This window comes from Falco biarmicus, chromosome 4 (genome assembly GCF_023638135.1).
Source record: "Falco biarmicus isolate bFalBia1 chromosome 4, bFalBia1.pri, whole genome shotgun sequence".
Lineage (NCBI taxonomy): Eukaryota > Metazoa > Chordata > Aves > Falconiformes > Falconidae > Falco > Falco biarmicus.
The window spans coordinates 87,088,705-87,110,721 of NC_079291.1; the positions used below are offsets into that span (position 1 = coordinate 87,088,705).

Here is a 22,017-nt window from a genome sequence, read left to right on the forward strand (position 1 = left end):
AAGGCGCACACAAGACTAATAAACTTTTCTTCCACACAAATAGAAATACTGCATTTGATCGAAATTACATCCTGAGAGCTATTATTTGATTAGAATTTTAATTTTACTTTTAGTCTTGCAAAATCCCACCAGAAACTACATGGAAGAACTACAGTGTAAGAATACTCCAGTTATAACAGCACCTTCTTAAACAAATTTTATTCTAATCTTAAGTGGCAATTATTACACACATCAGCTGATTTGACAGAAGAATACAGAGCTACTATATATTTCTACAGAAGCATAGTGCTGTGCATGATAATGGTTTAACACAAAATTCTTGAGCAGTTTTCTGTCCTTCGACTGACTGCGTAAGAGATGAGCCACTTCTATTTCTAAACCCAAATTTCATAGTGTATGCGCCTTTCATGAGGAAGAAGCTGTATTTACCACGGCTAACATGGCTTTTGGTTTCAAACACCATTTTCTTCTCAGTCCTGTTTTCCACAGGTGAGCAGATGCTTTTCACCAACAGCTTTCACAAAGTTAAATTTTACTCACCTTTACAAAAGGCTGTATGGCACAGAGTCTATACAATGCTACCAAACTCATCGCCTTCGCTTTGTGCCTCACCTAGACACTTCTTAACAAACAGCTCACCTTAAATACCGAGTCAGCCTAAGCAATGCATATAAAGAGGCACCAATTCAAATACCTGTTGTGCAAAATCCCATCCTGACAGCACACTGCACACTAGGACCAACATAGTGAAGATGAAGGGGTGCAGCCCCGAGGAGGAAGCATGCTGAGCAGACTGTGTTTACCTGCCATAAGCTCGCTAAACAATACAGCTCTTCTGCAAAAACACAGACTTCTTTCAACAAGAGATGTAGTCATTTATAAATAAAATGGCCTGTTGGAAACGATTTAACTTTGATATTTAAGAATTGCTACTTGCAGTTCCAAGCATATTAAAATTTTCTAGTCAAAGCAATCAGCACTTAACAAAGATTAGTATGGCAGCTTACTAGAGCTCCAGCAGCTGGCCTGCTATGGGCTCAATCTTTCCAGGGTAACTTGGAAAAGCAGCAAGACAGCAGCAGTGCCACACACATGGTGTAGAGGGATTAATGTATAACAAGGGTACGGCAAAAATAATGGGCAAGCAGCTGCCTTCTCCATCTTCATGTATATCCAGGTCTCAGTTTCCTTCTTTTGCCTAGAAATCTGCTTAAGAAAAAAACACAACTGGCTTCTACATCTACATTACGCAACTGACTCCCCTGTATCTCTCTACAGTCCCTAATTTGGCTCAGTGTAAGAGAAAGTTAGATTAGACTAAGGCATTTCAGCAGTTCATTCACCCTGGATGCTGACACACTTACATACTGACGTGATATGAAACAGACACCACAGGAGCAAAGCTATGACATGCCAGAAGAGAACACACAACTTTAAACTAACTGGCAGTTTTAGGAAATAAAACAGCCACCTCAGGTGGCATAATACAAAACGACTAAGAACGTTTAGAGTACTTTTAACTGGATATGTACACATCATTAAAACCACTGAACTGCTGATAATCACCAGAATAGTGACTGACTGAGAATTCACAGAATTTTTCCCACCCATGCAGCAATAATCAAATTACTACAAGATTTCTTAAGCTCACTTTTAGCTTCTGGGAATCACAAAATGCATTTTATAGAAATTATCTTTAGAGGAAACAACATCCCTTCCAACATTATCCTGTATTTGTGTTCAACAGAACCTTTCATTATACTACTATAAAGTTACTGGGTGCTTTTGAATGGCTGTTGCTACAAAATTAACTTAAAGCCACCAAAATAGTAGAATACAGCTTCCATACAACTCTAGACTGATTAAAAGTTTAATTTCTCCTTCCCTTCCTTCTGCCTAGGAAATTATATCTGTTGGAGTGAAAAGCAAAGATGACTCAGTAATAATGTTAGCAGAAGTTTGTTTCCATTTTAAATATGGTTACCCACAGATTATGTATCATTACGTGAAGTGCAAAACAATTTTCAAATATTTATCTTAAGCACTCTTTGTACACCTAACTGGTTTATCAAGGATTTAAAGTCACAGCTTGAAAATCCAGATCTCCTCCTGTGAAGCCAGGGATGTTTTCCCCAGCTGTCAGTGGCAGCAGGACAGCGTCACCAGGCCAGTGCTGATTTAGAAAAGCCACTGATGATGATGTCAGGTTCGGAAATGCAGAGAGGGAAGACCTCACCCTTCCTGCAGGCCCACATTCCACCTTTAATAAGCCAAGAAAGAGCCACTAAATGCTACCATTTTTCAGCAACCACAACCATGAAACAGAAAATGCAAGCTTGTGATAGCAGCACAGCCTACCTCCTTCTGGAGCAGGGAGAAAGCCACCAACCATCAAAGGTACCTCTGTCTCCCTCTGAATAACAGGTACTACTAGTTTAAAGTTTTAATCTAACTGCAGCTTTGTGGGACACTAATTTCTTCTGCCGGCTAATTAGACACTTAGCAAACTTACAAAAAATAACAGAACTTCTTTTTCACTGCTACTTAAAAGTTCCTGTCCTTGTTAGGTCTTGTTTGTATCTTATCTACTTGGTAGCACGAAGCAATGAAGAAATCCTTCTGGAATCACAAACTGATTAAGAATTGGAAGATTTAGTTGCAGAGAGGGTTCCCAAGGGCTTTATCAAGCCAGCAGCGTTGGAAGCTGTCCTCCAGCTTGGTGACCCTCCACTGCCAGCTTCCCCCACGAGACATCATGAACACAGCCTGTCCCAAACCGGGATCATGAAGCCCAGGCTACAGCAACTACGGCTGTTTACGTTCCCAGCAGCTAAACTCGACACAGTCCAGTTAACGCTCAGTTGCAAAATGAGGTCCCTCCAAGCCATTACTAATGGGGAAGGCATGCCCTGCCCTCCGAGCTCCTCCCGCATGCCGGGGGCCCCAAAAGTGCCGTTTGTGACCAAGCAGTTTGTGCAGGAGCCATCTCCGTGCTTCCAGATGGCAGGATCTGCAGGCATGCAGCAGGGAAACAGGAACGTGCCCAGCCCCGAGCCTCCCAACACCTCCGGTGACAGAGGTGACGTGAGGGGGGGAAGAGCACGGCACCAGCAGCATCCTGAGGGACACCGGGCTCTGTGCACAGGGCTTGGCATCACAGCCCACCGCAGCAGCCGTGTTCAGCTGCCTGAATAGAAAGCAGCTGCTAGTCCACTGGAAGCAGACACAGAGCTGGTTCCCCGGGAAAGGAAGCTTTCTGAGAACTGAAAATGAAGTTTTTCCTGCTATAACACTAAGCAGGCTACCTGTTAATGCCAGAACCTTTGCATGAATCAACTGGTACAAAGTTCTCCAATTAAAATTCAGAATGCATTTTAAAAGACTGATTTTGAAAAGAAAATTGATCATTTGTTACAGTTATAATCACCCCCTTAAAGAATAAAGTGGATAAAACCACCAAATTCCGTAAGAACAGTACTTTCATACAACGTCCTGCCCACTGCACAGGGCTCCGTGGGCTGCCCTCGGTGGGAACCAAAAGCAGCTCTTCGTTTCTTCCCTGCCCCTCTCCTGCACTGATTCAACAACTGGCTCAGCTGGGGTGCAAGCCAGGTCAGGCAGCCAAGCTGACTGAAAATAAGCTGAGCAAAACAGTTCCTTTTCGGCCAAATCAGCTCCCCAAATTCACCCTTCAGACAAATAACCTTGCTGATGCAGCTCCGGGGTGGGAACAGGCAGCAAAGAACAGGTCAAGCTCTAAGTAGAGCTCAGTAGGTGCTCCAAGACAGACAAAAAACCTGAGCAGAGCTAACTTCTCATTTTCTGATACCATAACACTGAGAAACTGTAATTCTCAACAAAATTTCTGTTGCCAAATTGATTTTTTGAACACTTTTTATTTTCTATTTAAGACAGAAGATAGTGCACTTAACATGAAATATGTCACGCCACATAAACGCTGGTGTCGCTTTCTATCTGGGGATGGCATGGCCAGAAGTAACTGCCTTCACTCACTCCACGCAAAAAATCCAGGAGGTCTGAGAGTGAAAAGGCTGTATTTTTTATTCTAGACACGTTAATTACCTTAGCTTGCTGTAACACTTTAAAAATTTATTGCATGTGCCCCCAATTGGCCTCCTCTCTAAGTGTTTTATAGTATCATTCATTTTATTTCTTTCCTTCTTTCCAGAAAGGCCCAGCCCAGCCCACAGCATAGCTCAGGGTGCAGGGCTCTGCTGCAGCTTGCTGCCTGGCTCAGCTGTGAGCAGGATAAGCAGAACAGCTCTCACCCCACAGGCTTAAAACTGGTCCCTTCACTTTTTATTTTACAACTCCTTCACATTTTCAGGCCAGAAGTCTTCTCTGTGTATCTGGAAATGGCACATGAGAATTCCTGAGATAAAAGTGTATCTTCCATGGGGAAAGAATTTTCATTTCCATGCATAAAATGAAATGGCTCTATTAAGAGATTTAAAAAAAAAAAAAAAAAGAAAGAAATAGCTTCCTTAACCAGTATTTGAGATCTCACTGGCTTCACAGCAGTGTCCTGCCTATGACCACATCAGTTCCAACCCAGGGGATGGTCTCCAGAGCAGGTCAAAGCTACAAAACCAGTAGAAATTTATACTCCTGAACAGCCAACAAGGATGCAACAAGAGCAAACTTGACACGAAGAGCCATAAAAACTTGGACATTCACAACAGAACAAGTGACTCAGTTGAAGTGTCGAAGTGGAAACAGAAACCTTGACTCACGCATGGCAGATGGGAGGTGGAGCTGGCAGGAGGTGATGCCACTGGAGGGCAGTTTGCTTCATGGAGAAACAACAAATCCGCGTTCCTAACTCCGGAAAGATTTCAGCAGAAGCAAGGAGACATCCACCCGAAACATGAGTCAAAATTAAAGCTAGCCTTCCCTGCTGTTTGATTTTCCTTAAACAAAGCATTTGTTTGTTACCACCAATAACCGAATGAGCTCTGATGGTGAGCGAATGCTTCAGAGCACCTTTGCCGGTGCTGTGCTGGCAGCACATCCTGCCCGCTCTGCACATACAATAGGCAGGATTTGCTGCCAGGAAAAATGAAAGAATCAGCAGCTCTGTTCCAAAACAAGGAATCCAGAATTAGATTGCAATTTCCCTTCTAAAAGCTTTGCTTTTTTAACGTTCACTAAGACAAACTTCATAGAAAATGTAACTTAAAGGTGTTTCAGGACTATCAGCTTGCTTCTCCCCATTTGACATTGTGGTAAATTTCTGGGAACGGGCTTCCCTTTTAAGCTGGGAGAACCTTTCTGCATTTTATAATCCACATCAAAGGAACCTAATTATTAAACACATAAAATAATTTTAAAACTAAATGAAAATTTCAATCTGGGCAAGAGATGAAACAGCTGAACATAACAGAGACAAACTCCGTGCTACCTTTTCAAGGACGCAGAAGCGACTGCTGGTATCAATTACCGTGCACTTAAAGCGACTGCTGCAGTCAGTACCCAAACGTGAGATAAATCATTGTCTAGGGCAGATTCTTCCTTAATTTTTACTTGGTTTTGACTTCAAGAAATCAAGGTGATGCAGGGAACCTCTTGTTTTCCAGCTCAGAAAAACATGACAAGGTTTGCCCGGCCCCTTCCTCCTCCCAGGCAGCCAGGCTCACACCAGCACTCCTTACCTGAAATAGAATTTAAAATACAGGTTGTAATACACCTATTTCTCACTCCCCAGATTCTGCATTTCTGTATGTTTTTCAGCAGTTGAGATCTTTAACACACTAAAGGATCTTTCTGCGCAACCGGAAAGCAAAAATCCTACAATTGTGGTCTTCATAAACATAATAAATTAAAGGTCACTTTTCAAAACCCCTTTATTACAAAGAATTTATTTTGCTTCCTTTGGCAGCCTGCAGCATATACTCAGCTTTGTGGATATACTGTAAGAGTTTGGTTTCACCTGTACAGCATTTTGAAGATGAGCCACAGCAGAAATGTTTGGCCAAGTACACCTCCCACCACAGAAACCAAGTTCATTAAGTCACACAAGCCCCAAATTAATCTCTTTTTGACTCTCTGCCATTAAAAAAAAAACCAAACAACAAAACCAGCATTCATACTGAAAGGTGACAAATTGTGATCATCAATGAGGTTGATTTTTTTCCAGAGAAACTAGCATAACCCCAGGTATCAATATTGCCCACATTCTTCTTAAACATTCTAAAATCACTGCAGAATGACTGTCAGATGACAGTCACCATTTTCAATATTACTTAGTATTTAGGCAACACCACTCACCACCAGTCACCAGTTACTTTGAGTTTGCCTAGTATCTGCATTTTTCACCCAAATTAACAGTAGAAACTTCTGCACAAGTATTACTTTCATCATAAATCTGGTGACTGCCAATGCTTTAGTGGCAGTAGCAGAAATCACACCAAAGGCTGCTGTTTCGGACAAGATAACCCTCCAGCTCACTTCCTACGGAAAGTCCTCAGTGCAGAAACAGTTCTCATACTAAAACTGGTGACACTCGAGTCACCAGTTTTAAGCCATCTAGTTACTGAAGCTTCTGCACTTCTAATCCTTTAGAAGTGCTTGGAAGAAAGGTGCATCACCACCAAGAAACTAAAATATTTAATTAATCATGTTCTGTATCTTTAGAAAGCCAAAACTACAATTCAGGCCTCACTAAACTGATAAAGATTTCTGCTCCTTTGTCTTCCTTCTTCATTTTCTCCGCTGAGTTCCTCCACCAAACGTTGCTTGGTCGCTCAATCTAAAAGCTGCAACTTTGATCTCTTCTATAATCTCAGCCATCCGATGCTGAAGGATGGAGCCTGCCTGCTCTAATTAAAGGCAGACCAGGCTTTAGGGAGATTATCATCTTGGAAAAAAAGCAGACTGTTCCTTTGCAGTTGCAGGGAAACCCACAACAGACTGTTCACATTAGGGGATCTGAAATTCCTTCGTAAGTGAAATGGATCCAAGGCTCCTCTCCCAAGTGAGGCAGTAAATTTAGCTATTTAGAACAACCACGGCTCAAGCCAAATCCTATTTTAGGGACACCCTTGGAGGTACTGTCGCTGCAGTGAGGCCCCGCACTGCCCTTCAGAACTCCAGTCCTTCCTTGTCAAAATATACATTTGGTTTTAATACTAGATATTGAGAATTAAACCAAATATGGTGCAGTGTGAAAAAACCCAAATGGTCAGTTAAGTCTATGCAACAAAGCTAGGTAGATAATTTTGAGCTACATGCACTGCAAATTGGAGATTAATGCAACCTGAGCTTTTGATATAGCAAAAATACAGTTGTGGTTCAAATGCAGAACCAGATTTAAAGCACTTTTCTTTGATGAAGTGATGTTTCAAATGAGCTTTGATGAATTGAGTCTGATAGCTTTTAAACTTCTGGACACAAACAAAAATTTACATTTAAGTGCTTCCAGTTGACTACTGTCCCAGCAAATCAAATACTTATTGCTAACCTACTATTTCATACCACAAACAGAAATTTAGCTAAAGCTCTCCTTGTATGCTTTTTAACTTCCAAAAAAACCCAAGCCTCCACTCACACTGTATGTTAGGCCAATATAAAAACACGTGGCTTGTTTTGAAAAAGTGCATTTGATTTGTGAAAGTACTAATACCTTCAGAAGGAAAAAGCAAAGTGCTGCTGAAGGGGCTTAAAATTCTAAATACTTAAATCCAGTCACGACGAAACTAGCGGTGGTCATATGTTTCTTTCCAAAGTAAGCACTCTTGTGTCAAGCTGTCACAAATTAGCGTGCAAAAAACCCCCAAGGAATCTGAGGCAAAGCTAAGCTACATAAGAAACTTTCTAAGCTTATCCTAAAGGGGAAAAAGCAAGGCATAAAAAAATAGTTGAGTATTATAATGTATATTTCTCATGCTAAGTACGCTCTACATGTACGCTCTACATAACATGTACTACAGAACCTGAACTTTCCAAACATGTCAGTTTATTAATATGATTTATTTTTAAAACAGTATACAAACACCCTTACATGATGTCTTGGTAAAAAACCTGGTTTTAGTATTTAACTTCCCGGTATTTATTTACGTTAAAAAGTTTATTTTCACACAAGGGCTTTCCCTCCTCCAAGCAAGAAAATCTTTTTGTTGAAATAACTTCATCTAGAATTAGCTGGGTACAATTTTGATATGAGACAGCAGCACAGAAAGCAACCTAAATCATTATTGAATTTGTTATTCCTTAATCTCAGGTATAATTTTACATTCCCTGTATGCCAACACAAATGTAGCCGCTGCCAAAATGGGAGCTCTCGCTGCTGCCTTTGTGCTCCAGCGGCACTCACAACCCAGCTGCAGCAGAGCCCCGAGTCTCGCTGAAAACGAACCTGGCTGAAGTCAGCCATGAACCAGCCTGCAGCCACCTCCTGCTCCGGGCTGGCCCTCCAGAGCTGCCCACCTCGGCCCCCCACAGCAGCTTGAACTTGCACCACCTTGAGCCATCACCAAATCAAACGCACGACAAGGAGCAAACGCTGGATTCCTCCATTGCACGATTACCTACAACTTTTCTCCTTTTAAGAGTCCTGTCTGAAGCATCCTCCCTCCCCTGAACTTCAGGTACCGCTCCTTAACATCCCTCCCCTGCATCAGCAGCAGTCAAAGGCAGCTCAGACTGGAATTACATCCAATAAACTACTGGTTTCCAGTTGTCTTGGCCCCCTCCCTAAGCCACCCCATGGCTGCAACACTCCCTGCCCCTGGGCAGGGGAGCTGGCACCAGTGCAAGCTGGGCAGGGAGAGGGGAAATCTGTCCCTTTTAGCAACAGCAGCTACTTAACATCAGCTTAAACTGCACCCTGAGGCCAACATTTCATGAACAGGGAGGTGACATCAGCTGGCAGAGCTGCTGAAAAAAGCTGTTGTGTCCTCCCTCCTACCATCCTCAGCTGCTTGCACAAGCATCTCCACTACTCAGCAGCTCAAAGGACTGACCTGGCTGATCAACTAACCTGGCTGGAAGAAAACCCATTTTCAGTCAGATTAACTTCACTGTGGAGATCAAAATGCACGCACAAAGAAAGGGTGGGAATAAATGGAAGGGCAGTGGGGAGTCAGGGCATGGCAGCAAGGGCACGGCTGCAAAGCAACATGCAGTTGTACACCCTGACCACATTTAAGGCAGCAGCTGATGTTTCTGGGTAAGAGAATGGCTCATGAATTTCCTACACGTGGGTTTGGCAGCTTTTAGTTTTAGACAAGGACCAGTCCCCTCGCCAAACCACCTGCTGACATGAGAACTCCCTCACGTTTAGAAGGGGAAAAAAACCCCAAAACCTCAACCAACAAACCACCAAAACCCCCTCAGACATATCCTGAACTTTCAAACAAGACATGGCTTTCCATTCTAGCCACAAAACAGGTGGATCGCCCACTAACTCAGGACACTTTTAAATTTTATTATTTCTTTTACCCGAAGTCCTGCATTCTCCAATCACTGGAAAAGACTCCAAGAGGCAGTAGTGCCTTTTGCAAAGACAAACTTTTTGCAGTGCAGGTACGTTTGAATAGGAAAAATACACAATACGGGAATGAGCAAAATACACCAAACTGCTAGAAAAATCCTGGGCATTTTTGGCATATTTATTTGCTTTTTTGCACTTTGGCAGGACATTTCAGCTACACATTACCTTGCGTAAGTGTCAAAAAATTCCAATCCAGAATGAACATTTCACCAAAGGTAAAGCTGTTTTTAATTTTATATACTGTCCAGACAGGTCTATTTAAGTTCGGGAACTCACAAAACTGGCAAGAGAAAGCCTTAGAAAAGGAACTAAACCGAATCAACACAAGAAGTAAAACAAGGAAACATAGAAAAGGCAGAACAATGAAGTAGGAATAGAAAGTAAGAATGCAAAAAGGAATTGGAAGCTTTGAATCGACAGTAAAAAAAGTGTAAGGGAATCCAGGGACTTAAAGTTACACAAAATTGACTGAGGGTAGTAACAACACAGGGCTTACTCTTTATGCCTACTATTTCACAGTGAAGCCTTTGCACTGATTTTCTGATCAGTAGCCATGATTAACAATGAATGGTGAACCCTTTATTATGTTTCACCAACAGGAAAGAGAGTTTCTGAGCCAAGTCTGACAATTAGCCTGCAACTGAGACGACTCATCCAATTACTGGGTTTTACAGCACTGGATATAGATGTCTGTTTTTATGTTGCTTAGATACAGCATATACAAGACCATACTGATGTGTATAACATGCAGAATCATGCCATTACTGCCCTGCCATGTGTTGCACACGATGCTTTTTGCTGTTCCAGCATGAAACTGCAAGTTAACTCTACCACTAGATTTCCAAGAAGGAAATACAAGCCTTGGAGTAATAGTCTAATCAAGGTTTATTAACCTATACTGCACTTCCAACACACACTTGGACCTGCTGCTACAAAACCAGGATTATTTTATCCTACTGTTCAATTCGTACAAAAAACATCAGAACACTTAATCTCCATATTAGATCGGCTTACAGCAAAACAAACCAGTTAAATGTTCGACTGAAATAGAAGCTGCAACAGTTTAGTTCACACATTTCTTTTTCTGTATGAAAATACTAGCTTTCTATCTTCATTTTCAACAGAACATTTTAATCAGGTGGATTAATATCTTCTATAGGTTGCTTGATAATTAGTTCATAGATGCCAGAGAAGTTTGCATTTGAATACGCTGCTGTACTTCTCAAAGCCACATCACAGCCACAACTTTCCAATCTGCATGCAAGGCAATTCATCTCCTAAAAAAGGGCCAATCTTTTAACTTAATTTTCCTGTCACTAGCTAAAGTAGTTTTTTGTAGCCTTAACTGTGTCACCAAGGATGTGTGTACAAGTGCACAAGTGGCATGCTCTGACAGCATTAACAGCTCTCAACAATGACCTACCTGTTCTGTACAGGTTACCAGTCACCAGCTGTACAAGTTACCAATTTTCCTTTTATTAATTTTCACTCTGGAAGTGTCACTGCTATCTTGAGAAACATGCAATCTCGCCAATGAATATATTTATACAAAAACCTCAGTCCAGCAATTTCTGGCACAGGACAATTTGTAAGCCAGATGGGAAAAAACCTCCATTCCTGATCCTTCTCACCTAAAAGTGATTTGGGTATTTTGCATACTCAGGTTTTGCAGATCCCCTGGCTCTTTGATTCACTCTGCTGCAGTCCCCAGGATGTTCCTGTCATTTTGCAATGCAATTAACTTCACAAGAAAACAATCTGTGTCGAGTAAAAAAAAAAGGCTCCACCTCATGAGGAGAAGAACTTGTGACCTCACCCAGCTGGCGCGTATTTATGAAAGCTGTTTCCTGTTGAGACAGCAGGACTGTCCAAGCATAAGATGCACAACTATTCTGACGTGCTTTTATCAGCAATGGAAAAGCCATTGCAAACTCAAAGTTTTTAAGACTACTTAGTTCCTAAGGAATAAATCTTAACCAAAATGTTCAAATCCAGTCAACAAAGCAATGCTGCAGATAAAAAGGATACTCGCAAGTTCCCTTTTTTTTTTTTCTTGTCTAGACAGCAAGTGCTGCTTTGAGCATGACAGTTTCAGCGAGGATCAAATTCAGCCTTCCTTTCAAGACTGGTACCTATAACAATCAAACAGCCCTGACAAAATGAGGTAATCAAGCACAGTGATCTGTTAGAAATCACTTGATATGCCACCACCAACTGCTGTGAAGCTACTCTGTTCTGAATTACCAGAGATCAGCCATACCTCACCCAGTTTAATTGGCATTATTAAGCTCCCATTGGTTTCAGACCAGAGCTTTGCCATGGCAAACAGGGGCAGCTAATTCCTGCTTTATGTAAGACCTAACACTGGGTTGGAGGTTCTCCTAAAACACCAAAAAAACGGAGCTACTTCTTTTAAGCCATGAAACCTCTCTTTCTGGAAGCGGTGCATAATACTAGAAAACATCTCTAAGACACTAAGACACTTTTCATTTAACCACATCCTAAAAAGACCATATGTATTTGGCATTTCATCATTTGCTAATACAATGACCTCTAAAGAGCAGTTCTGGTCACAGATCCATTATCATAACCTAAAAATACCATGGCAAGTATCTAAGAAATACATTTGCTTTCATAAATTCCAAGTGTATCACATTACAGCATCAGGTTGAAAGAGCTTGTTAGATCACTTTAGCTATTTTGGCAGATTAAATCATTACTATTTTAGGATTTTGACTCTGAGCATAACCTTATATTAAAATTATTTGCTCTAAGTAACACCATCAGATCAAGTCAGAATCAAGGAATCACAACTTCACCCACAAAGAGGGTAATACCAAGATTATTTTGTTTATATGAATAAATATCAGAAGAGCTGGACTCCACCTCCAGAATGCAGTTGCACAGCTGACCATTATATTGCTGCCCTAGACCCTTCAAAACCTTGTGAAACCACCTGAGAAAAATCTGCACAGAAAAATGACATTTTATTAATCATTTTAAGGCAACATAAGACACTGCTTTCCTGAGACAGATGCTCCCTTTACCCTTGCTGTGTAGTTCTGACCCCCCAGCAGAAGAGGAAGCCCAAGATGATCCAGTTACAACAGGTCCTATGCTGTATGTCTGTCTATTGTGACTATTTTATCAGTCCTCTTATCTATTTCATCAAGCAGCAGCATGATGAACAGAGCCGAAAGAGATGAGGGCACGCACACAAGAGGATAATTAATATTTCCTAAATCCCTGAGTACGGAATCCTTTTAATTTTTTTCTGCAGAAAAAATCTCAAGTATTTCACACACTGCCCACTCAGCACTTGACACACAAGTCTGCCACAAAGTTATTATATAACTTTCTTCTTCTAACCAACAGGCTGTAGCTAGTTCTCACCCGGAAAGCACAACATTTTATTAAGGTATCTTCAAGTCAACAAAATATAGCACAACAAAACCAAGTCATTCTTCACCACCAAATACCAGAGATTTTTACGTAAGTTTGAAAAGCATTTTCTGCATCTATTAAGGGGAAGCAAAATAACTGAAGCTGCATCTGCCTTGGCAGCACCCACTGCTCAGAAAAATAAGGCAACACACTCAGGGTCTCATTCTCATATTGCAGGCATGGAAAAAACATGTTTCTTTCATACAAGATCCACTTAAGAAGATCAGTAGTTTAAACTATCAGAATTTGAACTTTCTGAGAAGCAGGGGAGCAGACCACAGCTTTAACACATTCTTCAGCTGTTCAGTAAGGTGGAGCTTTACGTTAGCAATGATGGGCAATCTCTGCGTGGACCACCACAAGCCTGGTGCTATCAGACACCAACTGCACCGAAGTCACCTCGGGCTCAGGAAGCTCCTGAGATAGACACAGCTGATGGCCGTGAGAACATGTGTGGGAAACACCACGGGATACTGGAGCCTTGCACCCTTCCCACGTCATCAGCTTCTGGACGCTGGGCAAGGCAGACGCAGCCCAGCTGAGGCACTCCTAGGTTTTCATGTGGTCTGGAACCGAATCACAAGTGATGAGGCTTTTTAAACAAAGGGCTGAGCAAATACTTACTCATTGATTTAAAACCTGTTGCTGCCCTTATAAGAGCACTCCAAATGCAACGTGAACTATCTAGAAAGTTTCATATGGTGGTTTTCTGGAAAACACCATATGCAATGCACTAAGCACAGCATTACACACAGCTAATTTCTGCCGAGAAGTAACTTTCTCCAAAACACAGCGTCATTTCTTAAACAGTTTCTAATCTTAAGGATTCTTAACAACCTAGATTCTTAACAACTTTAAAGCAATAGGAGGTCATCTTGGTCCTGGAGGAATTAAGAGATACTGGTAACTGACTGCCTTTACAAAACTTTGAGGGAACACCTAAAAGCAGGCCAGAGCACACTCCTTCGTTTTCTGGCCATCTGTTCACAGACAAAACCTCTCTTCTTACCAGGGGTTCCAGTACAAGTCAGCATCTCCCCAGCAGCAGCAGGCGTTCAGCCTCACAGACCTCACCAGCTCACAAGCTGTCTACCAAGACAGAACAATTGAAGAAAGTCTCTACAATGTCCTCAACTCGGGTAAATTCAGGTAATTTTTCCTTCAGCTTTAGCAATGTGCTTTGAAGGGTACATTAATCAACAGGATTAACAGGCATGCTCACAAAATTTAATCTAGATTACATCTTGGACACAATTTATATCCACAAACTACTCCATTTGTTGCTGCATTAATGGCAGTCACACACACACTGGCAAGTGCCAAGTCCTACCACAAGAAGCAGCCCCAAACTGAAAACATAATAGCTGCATGTTTTCCTATAATTGGAAGTTTGTACTGTTAGAAAAATCAGATTCCTGAGTTGCACAAGGCATTACATTGTGTCAGTTTTCCCCAAAGGGTGCAGGAAACAGATAAATATGCAGATACCAAGAGACTTTGTTGATACACTGCTGAGGCTGAGAAGCAGTGTTAAAGGGGTAGCGGCTGATACTTGGCTTGCTTACACCTCGGACAGACACACCACTTCATAAAGTTCTGCACTTCTGCACAGCCGTACCGTAGCCTAGAAGCAGCTAAGCGGTAATGCGCAGTTTATGCAGCTGGATACACCAGCTCCAGCGTTTCAGGCAATACAAAGCTTACTGCCTCCTTGCTCTGCCTGTTCAACAGCCAAACTACCAACACAGAGATGTTTAGATAATGCATTCCCTTTGCTGTCAGTATACAAGTGCTTTAGCATTCACACACATTTTATTTCAATCAGTCCTTGACAGTTACATGAAATCCAAAGGTCTGCACATGTTCAGCAAAACAGATCTTCCCTAATTTCATCTGCTTGGACTCTTTTAAACCCATCATCAAATTGCTCTGCCATCCAGAAAGATCTAAGTCAATTTTCTAATTAAAGAGACCTCAAGCTTCATTTGGAGATAAACAGGAAATGTCTAAGTTAACTATTATAAACACTGAACTGAGATTTTTCTTTTCATGAGTACTCCGACACAGAAAAATGTCAACCTAAAAGACCAAGTACAAAGCAGATCTCCCCCTGCCTGTAAATATGAATGTATTTCAGCGTTGTTTACCACTTTTTCAAATCTCTTTGCCAATGACAACACGCACTCCAAGTAAATAACATTTATCACATTTAACTTCTTTTAAAAGGATGTTTGCGTGAGCCTGACATTTTCAGATACCGGGGTCATACTCAATTTTTTTTTTTTTTCTACACAAGAACTAGAAAAACATTAAAGAGATATTTCTCTGACATTAAATGGCATTGCAGGGTTCATGTTATATTGTCTGAAGTGTTATGGACTTAACAGAGGCAAGTGCATTCTTGTTTTACCACCCTGGATGCTTCAAAAAGCTAGTTTGTAAAGTGCTAGCAACAAAAGCCAAAGAAGCAGAAGAACTTCCTTAGGCAATAACTCACAGAACAATTCTGAAAAAAGACTAGAACCAACGGATAACACTTTAGCGGGAAGAAAAAAATTAGTAACTTGGATCACCCACTTTTCCCGTGAAGTATTACTAAAAATTACTGTTTTCCAGCTGGTCTTTCCCTATACAAATCAAATGTAAGTAGTTTCTTACTGTACAGAATCATTCAATAATATTACATTAAAGCAAGTTAAAAAGACTATGTTACAATAACATCGATTTAACTTACAGATTGCCAAGTGGCTTGAAGAAATACTAAATATAGTTTAGCATAGTAAATTTTATGCAGGGCATGAGCTATTAAAAGGTATGTTCTAATAATGCTGTTGAGTCACAGTAATGTCATGTGTACAGGGCCTGGAGAAACCTATCTGTACACAAGAAATTGTATTTGAACAGTGGCAGACTAGTAAAGAAGCTATAGTAACTTAGTTTCTTGCATAAAAAAAAAGGTCTTTCTAAGGCGGTTTGTGGTCTCTTCCAGATTTCTAATTAGTCAGATCTGCCTGTCCCTGGTTTAAATTACTGTTAAAGCGTAAGGGCAGATAGAGTATCTCTCCTAGTAAAGACAGTAAGTATATCCACCACCTATTTATCAGTCTTGATCTTAGATGACTTCACCAGACCTAAACTTTCCAGACCAGTTGGATAGAGTAAGTTTTAATCTGTATGGTACTCTGTTGATCACACCTAAAAGATTAAAATAGAAATCGATGGGAACAACATCAATAGTTGTGTCCCCAGAGGCAGGAAAGCCCAACTCATGTAAAATAGTAAGACAGTCTAACGAGTGTCATTAATTACCAACCTGTTTTTCTGTAAGCAAACAGCATGATACAAACACCTCTATGGACTCATTCCTCACATAAATTACTTCGCTATGTAGTTCAAATGCTTATTAGTGTATCATTTGAAAGCCTTTAATGACAATGCCTCTGAACATTTATTTTCATTAGAGATGATTGCAACTATAAAGTAGAATACTTCCCGAGCTTCTCATCAAGATCTGTCTCCCTTTGTAATTTATAAAAGGGTATGAAAGTTCTAAGACAAGCACTCACAGATATCTGAAGAATTACTTTGTTGATGTCATACATACTACACCCTTTTCACTTCTGAGCCTAACACATAGCTGATCTGCTAACATGAGTACCTGCTTACAAAGCATCCCAAGGAAAAGTACAACACACCAGGAAGTGGTACCTCACCCCTTCAAATCTGTAAAACAGCATGTGCTAAAACATATTCCGCAGCTTCCACTTCACAAGGCACTGTACCCAGATGAAGCACACACAAAATCTCTGTGTGAAACAAGGAACTTTTCTCAGTGCGTACAAGCCTCGGTCCTCAAAACAGATGAAAGCTTAGCAGAATTAACACAAATCCATTAAAATCAATCTCAGCACATAGCCTCTAAGGAATCAGAGGCCACCGGAAAACCATGACATTCAGAATGAAGGTTACTCTTTTTTTCTCCACCACCTTCCCACCCTTATTTTTTTAAGCCTAACGAAAAGTTTCAAGTTGTTTCCAGCTGCTTAGGCTGGAGTTGATACATAGCTCAAAATAAAGTTAGATTTTTGAGATAGTTGTTTTGTACGATTAGCTGTGTATCTGTCATGGTCAAGATGCCAGTTTATTCTGTTGCATTAATTCAGCTCATGTGGAACTAATTATTTCCTGGTAAGCCATGCCTCTGCTCCCCTTCATGCCCCAGCCCTGCTTCTTTAATTATCTCTGACTAGGTTCAAGATCCTTCATGATGACACAAGAATCACACACTGAGATTCGCAGTTTGTTACTCTAGCTAAGACTGCCCCAGGGAAGTTCTGAAGCCACCTCACCGTGAGAGGTGGTCACACAGTTGCCTGGCCTAAACTTGGACAGTCTCTGAAGCAGCCGACACTACCCGAAACCAGCCAACAAAACTCAAGGGACCAGTGCTTGAACTGTCAGTTTTCAATGAAAGGCAAAACATAGTTTCATTTCCCCCTTTCCTCCAGGTTTAGACAAGTAATTGATATTTCACCTTACAGGTTAACCAGCTTGGGTTGCTCCCCTCAGCAGAAACGCTTGCACACCTGCAGCACTTAAAACAAACCTGTCAAATACATAAAAAAATACTCAGTGACAGATTGAATACTTGTCTTAAGGCATCCAAAGACATCCACGAGATAATTGCTGCAAAATATTTAACACATCTATTAATTATTGTGGAATCCTGTTCCACTCAGCTAATCCCCTCTTTAATTAGTTTCCTACATATATTTCATAAATCTATATAATACTATCCACGCAGACTCATAGGCTTCCCATAAACACCATTCCTCTGCTTTAATGAAGCTCTTGCCCATCTTTTCTTATTTTTCCATGCTAAGGTATTACTTCTCTGATCCTCAGTCATGTATTTGTGGTACAAGGCCAAGGATGCCGACCTTGGGAAGCTGGGTGTAAGAAAGGCAGTACCATTCATACCTACAGCAAGCTGAACACGATAAATGTCTCTTTGATAAAGAGAAAAAAACCATGGTAAAGACATCACTGATGCACAGCCAAGGGTTGCTGACCTCACGATAACATGCTTGTTCTCCCCACCCCTCAACTATAGTGAAAAAAGCTTTGAATGAGTGAAAAGCAGAAGACTATACCCCTTCCGAATACACCACCATGAAAAGCAACAGCCAGTCGAAGGTCACCCTTTGGAGCAGCAGATTATACCAAAGAGCAAATGTGCCAGAAAAGGTAGCTGGGAGCAGGCAGTCCCTACAACATCCCCAAGCACCCCAGGAGAAACAGCAGAAACGTGACCCCTCAGCGCAGATGCCCAAACTCTTCCTCCAAATACTACTTCTCTTGAGGGGCGGCTTCTTGATGTCCCAGTGGCATATGGGGCCTTGAAAGACTGAACACTGCACCTCTTCAAGAAATTTACATAACCATTAAAGTCCTTTTGACATAGGATTTGTCTCCTCATTCTGTCCAAGCATAAACAGCTAAGGAACAAGTTACACCAACTCAATGTAAACCCGTCTCAGAAAGCAGCAAGCTGCAATAGCACCAGATGGGAAGCAAGTTTCAATTTCCCCCCCGTCCCTTTTTTCCTTCAACATTACAAAACTGAAATGGTTCAGTCCTGGTTTTGGTACCCAGTGCCAGAAACACTTCCCTCTGCTAATACTGCCTGCAAGATCCTACTGAACGATGACTGTCGCATCTCCCACATCTTCCAAGAGTTGTACAGTGCTTATCAAAACCAGAGAATGCAGCGCTGCCTGAAATCTGAAAACCTCAGCCCTGATATTTGCAAGTGAAGCCAATTACAAATCTGCCACTACTAAATGATTTTACTTTGGGAAATGAATTAAGACCCTGGTGACTACTGGAATGCTTGGCTAGTACATGAAATATAAGTATGCTAATAATATTAAATATTCACCAATTAACTTTAATAGCACATTTGATACACCTCTTGAAACAAAATGTTTTTCAAGTTAACTTTTATTAAAATGAAAGCGAACCATTTCTCCTTCTTTGTACACTGAGTGGTCTAATCATGCTCGATTTCCTGATGAGTGTTGCAGGGCTGAGACATCCCTCTCACCTCCTCAGCTGAAGGAGGACAGATGCACGAGCATTTCCAGAAGTTATCTCTATCAAATCAAAGTCTTCACTAGACTGTGGGCTCTGACACCCCTTAAAAACAGTTACTATTTCAAATGCTGTTTGTATCTAAGAAAACATCTAATAAAAAATGTTAAACATCTTCAGACAACAAGATATCTCAAAAGTCACTGCAAAGAAAACATTAAAGAAAAACAGGTTTGGGGAAAAGCACTGCTCAGTTGTGCACAAGAATGCACTGCACAATGTAAGAGTATCTTCACTGAGTTTCCACCGTTACAGCTCCTATACGTACAGGCGATCATACACTGCAAAAGCCAACACAAACCTCCCGAGTTTTGTTTCTTTCCCTCCCATGCCCAAATTGCATCCATAAACTAGGTTTCCTGAGTTTCATTAGAATTAATGTAGATTTACAGTGCTGCAAATCATTTTGATTACATAAGCATTTTTCTTCAACTTGGAAAGCCACAAATATTAAGGGCAGCAACGAGAGCAAGTATCACCTTGTGCTAACAAGACTATGCCAACAAAACCCTTGAAGGGTCAATTTGGCTCATTCAAAGCACTTACAAACATGAGGATATAATTTATACACGAAAAAGGCAACAAGCAGCAATCAAAACTTTATGATTGCACTCACTCTTCAGTCTTCTCACCTCTATTTAAATAAAAATTTGTATGTTCTTGGGTAAAGAATCCGTACAACTAACCAAAGATACTTTATTGTTAAAACACACCGTGTAAGTGAAGACAGAACCAATAAGGATGTGCTTGTATTTAATACTGACCAAAACAGGAAAGAGAGAAAGAGAGTCTAAATTTAATTTGAACTAGCTATTCATATTAAGCCTATAAAAACAAGCGAGTCAGTGTCATTTTAAATAGTTTTTAATGAAAAACAGTTACAGGTACTTGTCTGTATTTTAATGAAACTGAAAAACTTTGCTGCTCCAGACCCAGGCTGCCAAGGCACCAGTGGACTACCTGTGAAGTATGAGCAATGATCATGCACACAGACAACCACACCCCAAGAACCTCGTTGTGAAACAACCGATAGCTACAGCTTCCACTAGGCTTCAGCTGCATTTAGCCAAAGGTCATCACGAACCTCCCAACATGACTATAAACAGTTCTCCAGATTTAATTCTGATTTTCCCCTTGGAAACAGAAAGCAGCCCGAGATGTTTATCCTACTTGGTACGATGCAGATTACTTGAAATTCCACTTAAGATTTGGATCTGTGGGCCCAACACATGCAAAAAGAGGATGCTAATAAACACTCTCACAATGTAAAAAAAAAAATAATCCATTAATTTACATAAAATGAGAATGAAAGGGCACAAGATTGGTTTGGAAGTTATGCTCTTTTACAGCGGAACAAACACCCTATTACCAATCTGCTACTTAGCCATTATTAGCTGACACACTTGACCTGTTCTATAGGTATGTAGGCCCCAAATAATATAAACACTGTGTCAAATAAGTCATTGGAGTCGAGACCATGAAAATATAAACTCAGATAATATGAAAGTTTATATTTCCAGTGTAAGTACACCCTTTCAGATCAAGTTTTCACTGAAAATAGAGAGGAGCTGGGAGGTAGCAGGGAAATACAGAACTCTACTAGACCCGCTGTGAAGTTACATTTGTGTTTTTAGCACACAGAAGAGCTGCAGGACAATGCTCCTGTGACTCTGTGCAGGTTTCTTTCTACAGAATCAGGCTAAAGGCCTTCCAAGACTCCGACGTCTGGAAACTGGTGGCAATCATACCTACGAGCCTTCTGTTATTTTAGTTAAAATTAAGTGACAGAAGACACACTCTTTGAAGTCTTCTTAAATGTGAAAAAAAGAGCAAGAAACAGATCAAATAACCCAATATTCACAGAGTAACAAAGGAAACCAAAGTGGCGAACCCCCCGGCAGGAAGCGAAAGATGCAAACAGCGGCGGGGGCCAGGGCCACCCCCGAGGGGGCTCAGGTGGCCCCACGGGCCCCGTCACAGACCCGGGGCTGACACGTCCGAGCAGATCGGGCGAGGCCTCAGTGCCAGCGGAGACCTGGAGCAGGCACTCGCCCAGGTCCCAGAACCAACGACCGGAATCTTCATCTTGCGGCTCATTTTTGTATACTTTTCGAGCAATACTACGAAGAGAAGCGGCTCTTCCTCTCCTCCAGCCCGGTCCCGGGAGCCGGCCCCTGCTCCACCGCCTGCCCACTCGATGCTCCCAGAGCCTACAGAAGGTTCCCCCCCGCGGCCATGGCCAGTCCCCTCCCCGCCCCCAGACTGCGAATGGCCTCCGCCCGCTGCCCGTTGGCTTCGCACGGAGAATCGGAGCCGCCGCCCGAGCCCCGCCGGCGCCCCAGCCCGGCCCGGCGGGTCCGCCCACCGCCACGGGACCCTGGCCCCGCCGCTCACCTGCCGACGGTCTGGTTGGCCAGCTGCTTCATCCGGTTGAACTGTTTCTTCATGGCGGCAGCCGTTCCCCCGGCCTCCCGGCAAGCACCCACTGCTCCGCCGCAGCCACACCGCCCCGGCCTCCCGCCTCCTCCCTCCTCGCGGCGGCGCCACCGGCCCCGCCCCCACCGGAACGCACAACCACTTCCGGTCCCGCCCCCTCCCTCCCCTGCCCGTGGGGGAACGGGCGGGGCAGCCGGGAGCCCGGATGTCCCGCCCGGGGTAAGGATGTCAGTTCCTCCGCCAGACCGCTTACTTCGGAAGCGCGGAGCACTGCTGTTTCAGCGGAGCTGGGCTCTGTGCGCGAAGGCTACCCCTGCCGGTGCAGACAGCCCCGGGAGCCACTGCCGTAGCCTTACTGCCTAGCGTCCCCCAAGACTACTGCTCCCGGCTTCCCTTGCGGTACCACTGCCGTTTCCTGGGCGGGGCGGTGTAGCTCCCACTCTCTCATTGGACATTGTAGGGATGGACAAGTC

The 22,017-nt window shown here is 42.2% G+C and overlaps 1 protein-coding gene across 6 annotated transcripts in view; it reads right to left on the reverse strand.

Moving 5' to 3' along the window:
- The window catches only part of ARHGAP17 (Rho GTPase activating protein 17), a 47,887-nt gene extending 26,226 nt beyond the window's left edge, over window positions 1-21,661 (reverse strand). For 5 of the 6 annotated variants that reach the window (XM_056334650.1, XM_056334644.1, XM_056334648.1 and 2 more), the window contains exon 1: window positions 21,503-21,661. In XM_056334650.1, the coding sequence (XP_056190625.1) occupies window positions 21,503-21,555 (53 nt within the window). In that variant the 5' untranslated portion in view covers window positions 21,556-21,661. Of the gene's footprint in view, window positions 1-17,489; window positions 17,562-21,502 lie in introns of all 6 variants that reach the window. The other variant, XM_056334649.1, reaches the window with a different exon arrangement.
- Between the last annotated feature and the right edge of the window lie 356 nt (window positions 21,662-22,017).